This window comes from Elephas maximus, chromosome 26 (genome assembly GCF_024166365.1).
Source record: "Elephas maximus indicus isolate mEleMax1 chromosome 26, mEleMax1 primary haplotype, whole genome shotgun sequence".
Classification (NCBI taxonomy): Eukaryota; Metazoa; Chordata; class Mammalia; order Proboscidea; family Elephantidae; genus Elephas; species Elephas maximus.
Genome location: NC_064844.1, coordinates 37,304,436 through 37,317,912, shown reverse-complemented (window position 1 = coordinate 37,317,912; position 13,477 = coordinate 37,304,436). Strand labels below are relative to the sequence as shown.

At 43.8% G+C, this 13,477-nt stretch overlaps 1 protein-coding gene across 2 annotated transcripts in view; it reads right to left on the bottom strand.

Moving 5' to 3' along the window:
- Window positions 1-13,477, bottom strand: part of GALNT14 (polypeptide N-acetylgalactosaminyltransferase 14) — a 489,631-nt gene that overhangs the window by 17,157 nt on the left and 458,997 nt on the right. The window contains exons 10-13 of one of the 2 annotated variants that reach the window (XM_049870339.1): window positions 13,109-13,235; window positions 10,038-10,130; window positions 5,183-5,266; window positions 4,050-4,194 (exon numbers count right to left, since the gene is read on the bottom strand). In XM_049870339.1, coding sequence (XP_049726296.1) covers window positions 4,050-4,194; window positions 5,183-5,266; window positions 10,038-10,130; window positions 13,109-13,235 — 449 coding nt within the window. The remainder of the gene's footprint in view (window positions 1-4,049; window positions 4,195-5,182; window positions 5,267-10,037; window positions 10,131-13,108; window positions 13,236-13,477) is intronic. The other variant, XM_049870338.1, reaches the window with a different exon arrangement.

Genomic DNA, 13,477 nt, shown 5'->3' with positions numbered 1-13,477 from the left:
TCTGTTTTCTATTTCATTTAGTTCTGCTCTAATTTTTATTATTTGTTTTCTTCTGGTGCCTGAGGGTTTCTTTTGTTGCTCTCTTTCTATTTGTTCAAGTTGTGGAGGTAATTATTTGATTTTGGCCCTTCTTTTTGTATATGTGCATTTGTTGATATAAATTGACCTCTGAGCACTGCTTTCGCTGCATCACAAAGGTTCTGATAGGAAGTGTTTTCACTCTCATTGGATTCTATGAATTTCTTTATTCCATCCTTAATGTCTTCAATAATCCAGTCTTTTTTGAGCAGGGTATTGTTCAGTTTCCAAGTGTTTGATTTCTTTTCCCTGCTTTTCCTGTTATTGATTTCCACTTTTATGCCTTATGGTCAGAGAAGATGCTTTGTAATATTTCAATGTTTTGGATTCTGCTAAGGCTTGCTTTATGACCTAATATGTGGTCTATTCTAGAGAATGTTCCATGTGCACTAGAAAAGAGAATATACTTGGCTGCTGTTGGGTGGAGTGTTCTGTATATGTCTATGAGGTCGAGTTGGTTGATTGTGGCATTTAGATCTTCCGTGCCTTTATTGAGCTTCTTTCTGGGTGTTCTGTCCTCCACCGAAAGTGGTGTGTTGAAATCTCCTATTATTGTGGAGCTGTCTATCTCACTTTTCAATGCTGATAGAGTTTGTTTTATGTATCTTGCAGCCCTGTCGTTGGGTGAATAAATATTTAATATGGTTATATCTTCTTGGTGTATTGCCCTTCAATCATTACATAGTGTCCTTCCTTATCCTTTCTGAAGGATTTAACTTTAAAGTCTATTTTGCCAGAAATTAATATTGTCACTCCTGCTCTTTTTTGATTGTTGTTTGTGTGATATATTTTTTTCCATCCTTTGAGTTTTAGTTTTTGTCTCTAAGGTGTGTCTCTTGTAGGCAGCATATAGATGGATCATGTTTTTTTAATTAATTCTGTCACTCTCTGTCTCTTTATTGGTGCATTTAGTCCATTTACATTCAGTGTAATTATGGATAGGTATGAATTTAGTGCTATCATTTTGACATCTTTTTTTGTGTGTTGTTGACAGTTTCTTTTTCCCACTTAATTTTATGTGCTGAGTAGATGATCTTTATATATTGTCCTTTCCTCATATTCATTGCTGTTGATTTTGTTTCTGTTGAGTCTATTTTTTCTTGTATTTTATTTTGATGAGTAGGATAGTTTGTTTCCTTTGTGGTTAACTTATTATTTACCCCTATTTTTCTAAATCTTAACCTAACTTTTATTTCTTTGTATTGCCTTGTCTTCCTCTCTGTAAAGAAGATTTATGACTACATTTCTTAGTCCCTCTTTATTGTTTTAATGTTGTCTTCTTTTAGATAATAACATTGCTGTTTCCCTGTTTTGAGCATTTTTTTATCTTGATTTATTTTGTGATTTCCCTGTCTGGGTTTACTTCTGATTGCTCTGCCCAGTGTTCTAGTCTTGGGTTGATACCTGATATTATTGATTTTCTAACCAAAAAACTCCCTTTAGTGTTTCATGTAGTTTTGGTTTGGTTTTTACGAATTCCCTGAACTTCTGTTTATCTGGAAATGTCCTAATTTCACCTTCATATTTGAGAGGGAGTTTTGCTGGATATAAGGTTCTTGGCTGGCAATTTTTTTTCCTTCAGTTTTTTGTATAAGTCATCCCATTGCCTTCTTGCCTTCTTGCCTGCATGGTTTCTGCCAAATAGTCTGGGTTTATTCTTATTGACTCTCCTTTGTAGGTGACTTTTTGTTTATCCCTTGCTGCTCTTAAAATTCTCTCTTTTATCTTTGTTTTGGTAAGTTTGATTATAATATGTCTTGGTGACTTTTAACATCTACCCTATGTGGAGTTCGATAAGCATCTTGGATAGATATCTTCTCATCTTTCACGATATCAGGGAAGTTTTCTGCCAAGAAATCTTCAACAATTCTCTCTGTATTTTCTGTTATCCCTGCCTGTTCAGTACTCCAATCACTCATAGGTTATTTCTCTTGATAGAGTCCCACGTGGTTCTTAAGTTTTCTTCATTTTTTCAAAATTCTGTTATCTGATTTTTCTTCAAATATATTAGTGCCAAGTGTTTATCTTCAAGTTCCAAAATTCTGGCTTCTACTTGCTCAATTCTGCTCCTCTGACTTTCTATTGAGTTGTCTACTTCTGTAATTTTATTATTAATCTTCTGAATTTCTGATTGCTGTTTTGTCTATCTATGGATTTTTCCAGCTTCTTAAATTTTTCATTATGTTCCTGAATAATCTTTCTAATTTCTTCAGTTGCTTTATCTGTGTGTTCCTTGGCTTGTTCTGCGTATTCCCTCATTTCCTTCCTGATGTCTTGAAGGGTTCCATATATTAATCTTTTGTATTCTGCCTCTGGTAATTCCAAGAAAGCACTTTCATCTAGAAGATCACTGGATTCTTTGTTTTGAGAGCTTGTTGAGGCAATCATGATCTGTTTCTTTATGTGACTTGATATTGGCTGTTGTCTCTGAGCCATGTATAAGTTATTGTATTAGTTTATTTTCTATTTGCTTACTGTGTCATAACTTCTTGCTTTGCTTTGTTTTGATATGCCCAAATGGGTTGCTTGAGTGAGCTAGCTTGATTATTTTTGCCTTTGGAGCTCTGACATTGTGTCCCCAGATGGCTAGAGCTGTTATCAGGTATATTAGTCTAGGAGTCCGTTCACTGTTCTTATATTAATTCAGCTCAGGTGTCCAGGTAGCTGATCATGAAGTGTGTGGTACAGGCTCTGTCCTACAGTCTTAGAGCGGTGGGGTGATTGGTGTAGGTTCTGGTATTTGGTTGCAGCAGGGGGTCACAGGCTGAACAAGGCAGGGGGCTGAGAACCATCCCCCACATGTTTCTGAGGAAAGCATGTCCCTGTTCCCTAGAGTGTACAGGTGGGTGGGTTCTGCAGACAGACCATGGGCAGCAAATGTTTTTGGCTGTAAGGACTGGGAGGTACCAGTTATCCCTGGACCCCTGTCATGGGTGGCTGGGTGACCTGAGTGGAGCTATCAGTCCTTAGGCCCCTGATTTGGGTAGTTGAGGACCCTGTTTAATAGCCAAAGCAATGTCAAACATCAAACACCCAACTCTCAAGTGCACAGCTGAAACACTTGTAGTCTTCCAACAAGGGCCTATTCTCCTGAAATAGGCCCACACAGGTCCATGCAGAGGGGAAAGGTACTCAAAGTCCATGGACCACTTATGCCTGGACAGTAGCCGCTTCTGTCCTGAGCTCCCCCGGTTAGTGGAGCTGGCAAATTTTCTTCTTCCCCAATTGCAAATTTATTCCTTCTCCATGGCTGGGAGGATGGCTCTAGGCACTCAACAGGGCCTATCTTAGGCCCAGGGAAATCAACCACTGACACCGGCTTGGAGTGTGTAGTGGGGCGTGGTAAAATATACACAGGTACTTAGCTTTTGCCGAGAACGCCATTCTTCTTTGGTTCCCGAGGTATGAATAGGCTGTGTTGCTGGCTGCTTCTCCCTGAGGAACCTGTGGCTGAATGCTAGTATCAGTGTTCCGCTGCCGCTCCTGGGAATGGTGCCTGAGGCCTCCCTGAAATTCAGGTCCAATAACTCCTTTCCGCTTCTGAACCGTTTCTTCCTCTCTCTGCCCCTCAGTTCATTTTCTAAGCCTGCCTTTGATGTTCAGGCTCCTAGCTTGTCATAAATACACTCGTTTCACTTGTTTTTTCCGGTCTTTGTTGTCAGAGAGCTCGCCGGAAGAGTCTATTCTGCCATCTTCAGGAGTTCAACCTCCTACTAATTTAATGGACAATTTTCTATAGGCACGATACTGCTTCTTATGTCATCTTTCAGAGAAATTCTATGCATTTGGAAACCAACAGGACTAAAGGCAGTCACAGAGTGAGAGGAAATCACACTTGTCATGTTCTACTTGTCTCTGGTATAATTGAGCACATGATGTCATGTAAAGTCAGGTAATCGCAGCTGACCAGAGATCCGCTGCCTCCCTTCCCTCTGGCACACATAGTCCTGCAACCCAGTCAGTTACTTTACCTGCGATTTTGCTTCCTCGCCTTTGATCTTGATACAGGGGCTTAATTTTAGGTTTGGGATTTCTTGGTTTTTCCGCTTTTGTGTCTCTAGGCACTTCTGCCTCTGCCGAATATTGCCCTTCTGGATCAAGGAGTCCTTGGGGATACTAGAGGAAAGTCACAGGATATGTGAGAATCCACTGCTCTTTGGGTAGTAATGCCAGCAGCAGATGTGAGACAGTGATTTGAGAATGGCAGGGCATCTCAATGGGCTATTTTGTATCAAAATGCATTACTGGGGGAAAGGCATAAGCCACTTTGAACAAGTTGACAAGGGTAGATGGGATTTCTGGAACAAAGCCAGAGTCAGTGAGCCCATGCCCTCAGATTGCAACTCGGAGTTCAAGACCCAAAAAGTTGAGAAATACTGCTACAAAAAAGCCCCTCAAAACCAAACCCATTGCTGTCGAGTCAATTCCAATTCATAAATCCCTCGAACTATTGAAATATAGGGGGCTTTGGTGGTGCACTGGTAGGATTCTTGCTTCATGCAGGAGACCCAGGTTCAATTCCTCCACAGAATAGAGGCTTGCATGTTGTTATGATGCTGAACAGGTTTCAGCAGAACTTCTAGACTGAGAGACTAGGAAGAAAGGCCTGGCAACCTATGTCCGAAAATCAGCCAATGAAAACTTTACGGGTCACAATGGTCTTTTCCACAATTGATAATGGGGATGGTGCAGGACTAGGCAGGGTTTCATACTGTTGTGTATGGGAACATCATGAGTCAGGGGCCAACTCAACAGAAAAAACCAAACCTGTTGCCGTTGAGTCGATTCCGACTTATAGCAACTGTATAGGACAGGGTAGAACTGACCCATATGGTTTCCAAGGAGCACCTGGTGGATTGGAATCGCTGTCTTTTTGGTTAGCAGCTATAACTCTTAACCACTACACCATCAGGGTTTCCAAACAAAAACAACTTCGATGAAATTTAATTTCCCTCTGATTTCAGGGTAAGGAAGTGAACTGGTCTTCTCAGACCCTCATAGACTAACATCTCCCTCAAGGTGACCACAGGCTGTTTCCTCCAGACTAAATCAGCTGAGAGCCCCTCCCAGCAGCTAGCAAAGTATCAAAGAGATTGGGGAATACCTGAGTTCTGGGTAGACATTCTTCAGGTACCACTGGAAGCTCTCACACTGCAGATTCTTCCTCAGGCTCAATCTGTTCTCAATGCTGTGGGTGGAGGGACACACGACAAAACACAGTGTGTAAGAGACAAGTACCAGCAACACTGACTTAAATTGGGGAGAACAAAGCACAATCTGTGGCCACGCTTAGCACCCACGTCTCTCCAGAGGATGCTGGAGGAATTCAGCAAGCAGAGATTTCTATAGAAAACGGTATTTGGGGGTGTTTTCACTTTTCATTACAAACAAAGCTGCAAGAACATTCATTGTGTTGTTAATAGTTCACTTCAGGGCTCTGGGCCTACTCACAATCTCTTTGAATTCTGCAGTCAAAATACCACCCCCCACGGTCCCAGTCTCAAAGAACTCTTTTCTTTGGCTGGCTCTGGAGGCTGGTTATGTATCTGTTAATCAAATATTTATTGAGCACCTACTATATGCTAGGCATTGTTCCCACCCTGGGATACAAGCAATAGAACAAGCAGTAGAGAAGGCAATAAAACACACTGTACATGGACATAGGATAGGCAAACAGGCCTGTGAGCCCCTCTTAGGGTTACCTTTGCTTGCTGGGTTGGTGATGGTGTAGGTGGCAATGTGGAAGCTGGTATGTGGAAGGAAGAGTGGATGCTATCTAGACAGACCTGAAAGTGTGTGAGGTAGGGGCCACTGTTACAAGCAGGGAGAACAACAAAGAGAACTTAGTGCATGTTAAGAAGTGAAAAGAGTCCTGTTCGCAGGAGTAGCACTATAGGAGCTTAAAATATGTGTGTATGTGAATATATGTGGGGGGGATTGAAAATGGGAGTGGGTGGGATGAGAGATTGAGACACAGCCATAAAGGGTCCTGTGAGGCATTGTTGAGGATTTTGCACTTTATTTTAAAAAAGGCAATGGGAAGCACCTGTTGGGTTCTGAGCAGAGAGTAGTGTTTACATTTTAAAAGCATGTTACTGTTGGTTCAGTGGAGAATGGGCCTAATGGGGCAAGGCTGGAGACAAGGAGAGCAGGTACGTGGCTGTTGCAGAAATCCAGGTTCTGATGGTGCTTTCAAGTAGGGCAGTGGGGGCGAGAGTAGGGAGAAGTAACAGCTAAAAATCCCTCCACTTCTCTCCATTGGCACTACCAGCACCAACCCAAGTTCTATCCATACCTTGTAGCTTCACCCCCTTCCACCTCCATTTCTTCCAGTGAACGTGTCCCCAAGACTGGACGAGGTACTCTCAAGCACCAGAACTTCTTACATAGCACTAACCACACTGGTAATTTAAAGAATTGTCTATAAAATTATATATTTATGGCCTGCCTTTGTCCCCAGACTGAAAGCTCCATGGGGACAGAAATGATGTCAAATTGTTTAAAATTCTGAGTGTTCAATGTTTGGCAAGGACCCAAGTGGTCAATGCCTGTGGGAGGCAGTATCACTAACTGGGAGAGTGTCTGGATATGGGAGGGAAGAGTCAAAGCTGACACCAGATTTCTGACGTGGGCAACAGGATACAAGGAAGATGGTTCACTGAGATGGAGAATATAGGGCAAGGAGCAAGTTTAGGGGCAAATTTGGTTTAGTACTTGGTGGGATGGAGGAGCCTGGGAGACATCCAGGTAGAGATATCCAGGTAGCACTTGGATGGAAGGGATTGAGCTCAGTGGAAAGGGCTAGATTAGAGACAGAGATATGAGTGTCAACACCATAGACATGGTGGTCAACACCAAGGAGAATGTGTAGTAGGAAAAGAAGAGGGCTTATGACAAGCCCTCAGGGAAGACCAAAATGCAAGGTGGGAAGAGGAAATTAAACCTGCAAATGGGAACAAGCTACAGGCGCCTGACAGGACAGAAGCCAAGACTGCAGGGTTAGGGAAGTCTGGGTATCAGAGGCAGGCCTGAGGAGTGGGGTGGGGATAGAGTCCACAGAGTCAGATGCTGAGAGATAGCATAACAGCATGATGGTAAAAGGTCCAAGGGAGGGTGAACCAGGGAATTGGGTGGAGCTGTCTCAGAGGATTGTGGAGCAAGGCCTCATATGGTTGTCAGGAGAAGAGTGAGGACCAGGGGGAGCTGGAGACAGGAAATGCAGACAACTGTGTCATGAAGCTTGGCTCTGAGGGGCCAGAAAGGCACAGGGGTGTAGGTGATGGGCATCCTTTGGAGTGAAGGAGGATTCTGTAGTTTGTTCTCTTTCCTTCTTCTCTTTCTTCCTTATTATTTTGTTTTTAAAGATGTAAGATACTTGAATAAGTTTAAACGCTGAGGGGAGAGATGCAGTAGAGAAGAGAGAAGAGATCAGGGAAAGAAGAGTCACCTGAAAGGCAAAGTTCCCCAGAGGAGTGGGTCCCATACTTGTCACACATTAGAATCACCTGAGGGTCTTTAGAAATTGTACAACACAGGCCACACCCCAGAACAAGTAAACCAACTCTCTGGAGGTAGGGACACAGGCATTATATATTTTTTTGAAGTTCCCCAGATAATTCCAATGTGCTAACAAGTTTGGGAACCACCCCCTAGAAACTTGTTTTTCAAATTATGGTCGTCAGCACTGTATCACCTGGGAGCTTGTAAGAAATGCAGACCTCCTGAATCAGAATCCACATTTTAACAGATCCCCAAGAGATCCGTGTACACATTAAAGTTTGAGAAGCTCTGCTCCAGGAGGCAGGAGGAGATGAAACCAGGTAGGGGGTATTCGATAAATGTTGATTTATGAATGAATGGAGGAATGCATGGTGGATCCAGTGTACTGGTAGAGGGTTGGCCTAACATAGCAGGAAGCATATCCTGTCCTTTGAGAGAAAAGAGGCAGAGAAGGTGGTACAGGTGCAGTGAAGTTGATAGTTTGGTTTGTTTTAGGAAGTTGATTTTCTCTATTTCATCTGTAAAGCAGCAGGTGGGTCAATTGCTGAGAGTGAAGGGAGATAGGGAGGATTTCGGGAGAGCAGAGGAGGTTTAAGTGGAGGTTGAGGCAGAACGCTGGCTAGGTAAGGGGCAGGGCCAGTGGGCAGTCTGTGGCATCACCAAAACCAATGGCCATGGACTGAGTTTTCCCAGTGCTGCTCATCAGCCTGTGCACAGGGGAGGATAAGGTCAGGTTTATCCTGGGTTGAGAAAACTTTGCCAGGCGGATACTGATAGATGGACAATGGGGCCAAAGAGATAAGGACAAGATCTTTTAAGCACTCTCTTTAACCCTTTCAGAACTGCCAGTATATACAGCTACCACTTACTTTTTGTACCTTTGGGGTTCATTGGGAAGGTGCTGCCCCACTGACAGTATGTGCTGCCAGCAGGCAGGGCTCTATGTAACAGTTTGAAATGGAAAAATCAGGCATGTACCATGAATTACTGTTTTTACAGGGTATTGTATAAGGTGGCACAGAATCATTGAATTTTTTGGTAGGAAAAACATGAATTTCAAAGATATTTAGTACCTCTGAAATCTGGGGGTAGAATTTGTGTTCACAAGGGGTACACATATGTACCTCTGGACCCAAGGGTATGATTTGTGGCATGAGGCATAAAACAAAAACCATATTACCTACCAAAAATTCAGACACACTCAATGATTCATTGTGCCTTGCATTAACTGAAAACACATAGTATCAACAAAAAATTAACAGGAGAAGGAAGGAAATGAAGAAAGGATGGGTGGCCAATGGACTGCAAGCTCTGATGAGGTATGAGATTGAATGCCTTGGGAGGTTTTGAGTGAGAGAAGGGGAGGGTTAGGATGAATTCATAATTTCAGAGGTGGAAATCATTCTGCTGTTTCAGAGCTAATCTTCCAAGGTAGTGATGGGCCTAACCAACGAAGTTTTGACTTGCAAAAAACCTATCTGCTCAACAGCCTTCATGTGATTTGTATGTGACTAGTCATTGGTTACCACCAAAGAAATGCAACAAGATAACATCAATGAAGTTGCCATTTTTCTTTTCTCAAATCAGCTCTGGGTTGTGGAATGCAATGTCATATTATTTCAGAACCAGATATGTATGTTTTTTTGTTTTGTTTGAAACTTCTGGTTTACTCCCATGTCTCAGATTTTTTTTACTATTGTAAAAAGTATGTATACATATATATATATAAAACACAAGTTTGCCAATTTAACATTTTTCATGTGAACAATTTAGTGACATCAATTACATTAATCATGTTGTGCAACCATCACCAATATCCATTATCAAAATTTCCAACACAGATAGGCATGGTTTTGAGTCTCCGTCCCTCTCTTAACAGTGTGTGATCTAGGGCAAATTTCTTAGCTTGGTTAAGCCTGAGTCTTCTCATCTGGAAAGCAGGGATCATTAACCCAGTTCTCAGCATTTTGGGAGGATTAATGAGATAACTTATGTAATGGTATCGAGTGTTAGTAAACATTCCTTCTCTTTCCTTTTCTATCCACAGGAGGCTGGAGTATTGCTGGAGGGGACATATGTATGCATCCTATCCTGAAGAAGCAGGAAAATTTAGGCCTGGGTGTCTGAGAACAAGGAAGAAGGCCTCAGGAATACTGACCTGGACGGGACCTAGGTGTCTAGTCCAGCATTCTGCCTTTCTGAAAGAATTTAACTCCACATATGTTGCTGGATAATAATTCCATGGGAACTGTCTAAAACTCTGTGGTCCCAGGATGGAGCAGAAGCTATAAGGATGGGAAAGAAGACTAGCCATTCCCCTGGGCCCTGGTGGAGCTCAGAGGCTCAGGAAGACCTGTTAAGTAGAAAGGATCTCCTTAGCAGACAAGCCTATCACCCATTTGCCATGGGTCCCATGGGTTTTTCCTGACTCTGCACTCGTCAACCTGAAGAATACTTACTTCCCAAAGGGCCTCTCCAGGGCAAAAGGCCGTGCAGCATAATAGTATTGTTTGTATTCATCCATCCATACTTCGGCTGTCCGCTTGGTGTTCCTAGGGAGACAAGAGTCAGGAAGGGGCAGAGAGGACCTGTGACATATTCTGTTAAAAATATACACATGTGGCCAAGTGGGCAGCATCACCTAGGCATTCACCCTGTGGAACCACCATGATACACTAACATTATTTTCCCAGGCCCTGAACCCAGCCAAGCCACACATAATGTCCAAAGGTGGCTTCTATCCCAAGGCACAGGGCTTAGTATAATAAACTCTTCCCCAAAAGGTATTGGCCAGATGAATCGCACCAGAAACAGAACTTCTATGGCTCTCATAAAAACAGGGAGAAAAAGGCCAGGAGAACCTAGAGCATCCCTTTGTTGCCAGCAACCAAGAATGAAAAGGTAGGGGCTGTGTTGAGTATCTCGCCCCTGGTCTCCCACCGGGTCGTGTTCCCAGATGCTCCCCCTTTACACAGGGGCAATGCTGAGGTCACAGCTTCTCCAAGGGTAAAGTCAACCACACATCAGGTCTTCCTGGAGGCCATGAAATTAGCAGTCCTTGGTGCAGGTGTAAAGGATTAAGTAATCAAGCCATCTCTTTCAGGTACTCTGTCAGCAGGCTTTAGTTTTTCTTAAATCAGATATTCATTCTGAGTCAGGCCCCGAAGATCACAGAAAAAGAGACAGGGAGAGATGGACACTGAGGATGCCATCATTCAGCACTCAGAGATGCAGCAGCACCAGGAAGAGCCCCAGAGTAGAGAGGAAAGATATTGGAAACAATCATGCCCAGAGCAGTGTGGGAACACGTGACATCTGCCAAGGCCCACAGAAGTGAATTGGGGTCTAACTAGAAAGGGCTTACTCCTCCTTTAGATTTCTGGTTCTGTTTTGGAGCAGAGGCATTTGACAGAGGAGTGTGGTAAGCCCTTCAGAGCTGCTGGACTTGGACTGGAGTTCTGCATACCCAGTCCAGTTCTTGGCGCATCAAAGGTAGTTAACAGTGCCTTGTTGACCCCTTCCATTGGCCTAACCATCCATTGGTCTAACCACCTGCAAATTGGAATCTTAAGAGATATCTGTGCCACATTCTTCCAACAAATGAATTACCCCCCCAGGAGCATACACAGAAGGAGCCCTGGTGGGGCAGTGGTTAAAGTGATCCAAAAGATCAGTGGTTTGAAACCACCAGTGGCTCCATGGGAGAAAAACGTGGCAGTCTGCTTTTGTAGAGATTTACAGCCTTGGAAACCATATGGGGTCACTACGAGTCAGAATCGACTTGCGGGCAGTGGGTAGGGGCATACACAGGGGCGGATTAATCAATAAGCAAGGTACAAAAGGGCTTTGATGGGGTGAAAAACAGGTGAAATTTTACACTACAGATTAGCAAGTAAGCACGAGTCAGCAGGAGTATACCTTGCTTATTGAGTATTCTGTATCTCATGCAGGATGCCCATTGGCCAGGATCCAGTCTCTACAACAATGATCTGAGTCTGGCCCCTCCCAGGTGGCCATGTGGCTTCCGCACAGCCAAATCACTTTCCTACACCAGCTGTCCCCAGGTTCTCTTTCCTCCCTTAAAAATTCTAGAGCTCAGGCAGCCCTGTCGTTTTTTTTTTCCCCTGCCCCTTGGTCTGCTGATTTTCTCATTGCCTTTCCCTTGCTTGTCATGTTTTTGTAAAAGGTGTTGCTAATTTTTCCACCACTCAAACTCATGCCTCAAGACTTCTATGCCAGGATGTGACCCATACCCATTCGTATGTGTGAAAACTGAGGAAGGATGAACACAGGAGAGAAAATGACATCTCAAAAAAAGAAAAATGCAAAAAGAGTTGCTTTCGCCTTGTGATGGTTAATGTTATGTGTCAACTTGGCTGTACTATGATTATCAGTGGTTTGGCAGACAATGGACTGGTTGCTCTTCCCTAACGTAATCATTTTCTACGATGTGATCTGACAAGGTCAGGCAATCAACTGAAAGGGGAGTTTCCTTGGGGGTGTGGCCTGTCACCTGATCTGCAGATCTTAGATTCACAAGCCCCTGCAATCTCCTGAGCCAGCAGAAGTCTCCAGCCTGCTACCTGACCTACAGTTTTGGGGCTTGCCAGCCCCCACAATTGCATGAGCCATTTCGTTGAAGTAAATCAATCTCTCTCTCTCTCTATATATATAAACACACATATACATGTCACCAGTTTTACTCCTCTAGAGAACCCAGACTAAGACACTCCCCTTTCCCCTTACGGACCAAGTGACAGAAAAAGGAAGAGGAATATGTGGCAGAGTGAAGGTGTCACATGATTACAGACAAGAGATAGGAAAGAAGCTAAAAGGAAAGATTAAAAAAAAGAAAAAAAAAACAGAAAAAGGGACATACACGAGTTATTTTTAAAGGAGAGGAAAAAGATTGTAAAAGAAGAAATGGAGGAAAGAAGAAGTCATATGAAGGAAAGGAGGGAGCAGGAACAGGCAAGTGGGCACTGTCGTGTGGTTGAGTTCTGGTATTTCCCTAGGAAAGGAACCCAGGATCCCAACATCTGCCTGCCTGGATCCTTTCTGCATATCGACCAGTCCCTGGAGGGGCCTGTAAATTGTATGCATTGTGCTTCCTTGGTCCTACATAATCCCAAGGACCTTTCCCCTAGTCACACAGCCCGAAGGTGGGAGCAGCGGAACTTCTAGAACTTATGGGCAAAAACAGCTGCCCCTATCCCCATCTAAGCAACCACAAATACCCAGAGCCTGAGCAGTGGTATGGTAGTGCAGACCAGTGAGTTGAAGTCCCTGAGGCCATATGTGAGGCCTTGTCAGGTGTCGGTGGAGTCAATGGATGAAAATATCCCGTGGTTCCTCCATTCTTAATGCTTGGTGTGGTGGGCTGACCTCCCAGTCAGGCTGTCCCAGCGAGCGCAATGTGCTACTCCTGCCCACCCAGAACACTCAAGCAGCCTCACAGATCACCAGGGACAGCTGCAACCCATCACCCAAAACTTCTTGACCATGGCTGCTTGTGTAACTGGACACTTACTTTATATAAGTGTTGGTGTTTCCATCTGGGAAAATATATGGGTGCTTCTTCCTGAAGACATGCCCGACTCTGCTGCAGGGGATGATCTCTAGGCTGCCACCACACATCCACACTCTGAAGGACATTTCTGCAAAAGAGTTACACCCCTCCTCTTAACCACTCTACCTCCACTAGAGTAGACGGGGCATAAGACACAGGAAGGCAGACAGACCAGGGAATCCGTCTAAAGATGCCCTGAGGGCCTGCAGCTCCTAGACTATGGCGTGGTGGTTAAGAATGGGCTCTGCAGCCAAACAGTTGTTCCACTGGCTGGGCAGCCTCAGTTTTCCCATCCATAAATGGGGCGATAATCATAATGCCTCAGAGGGT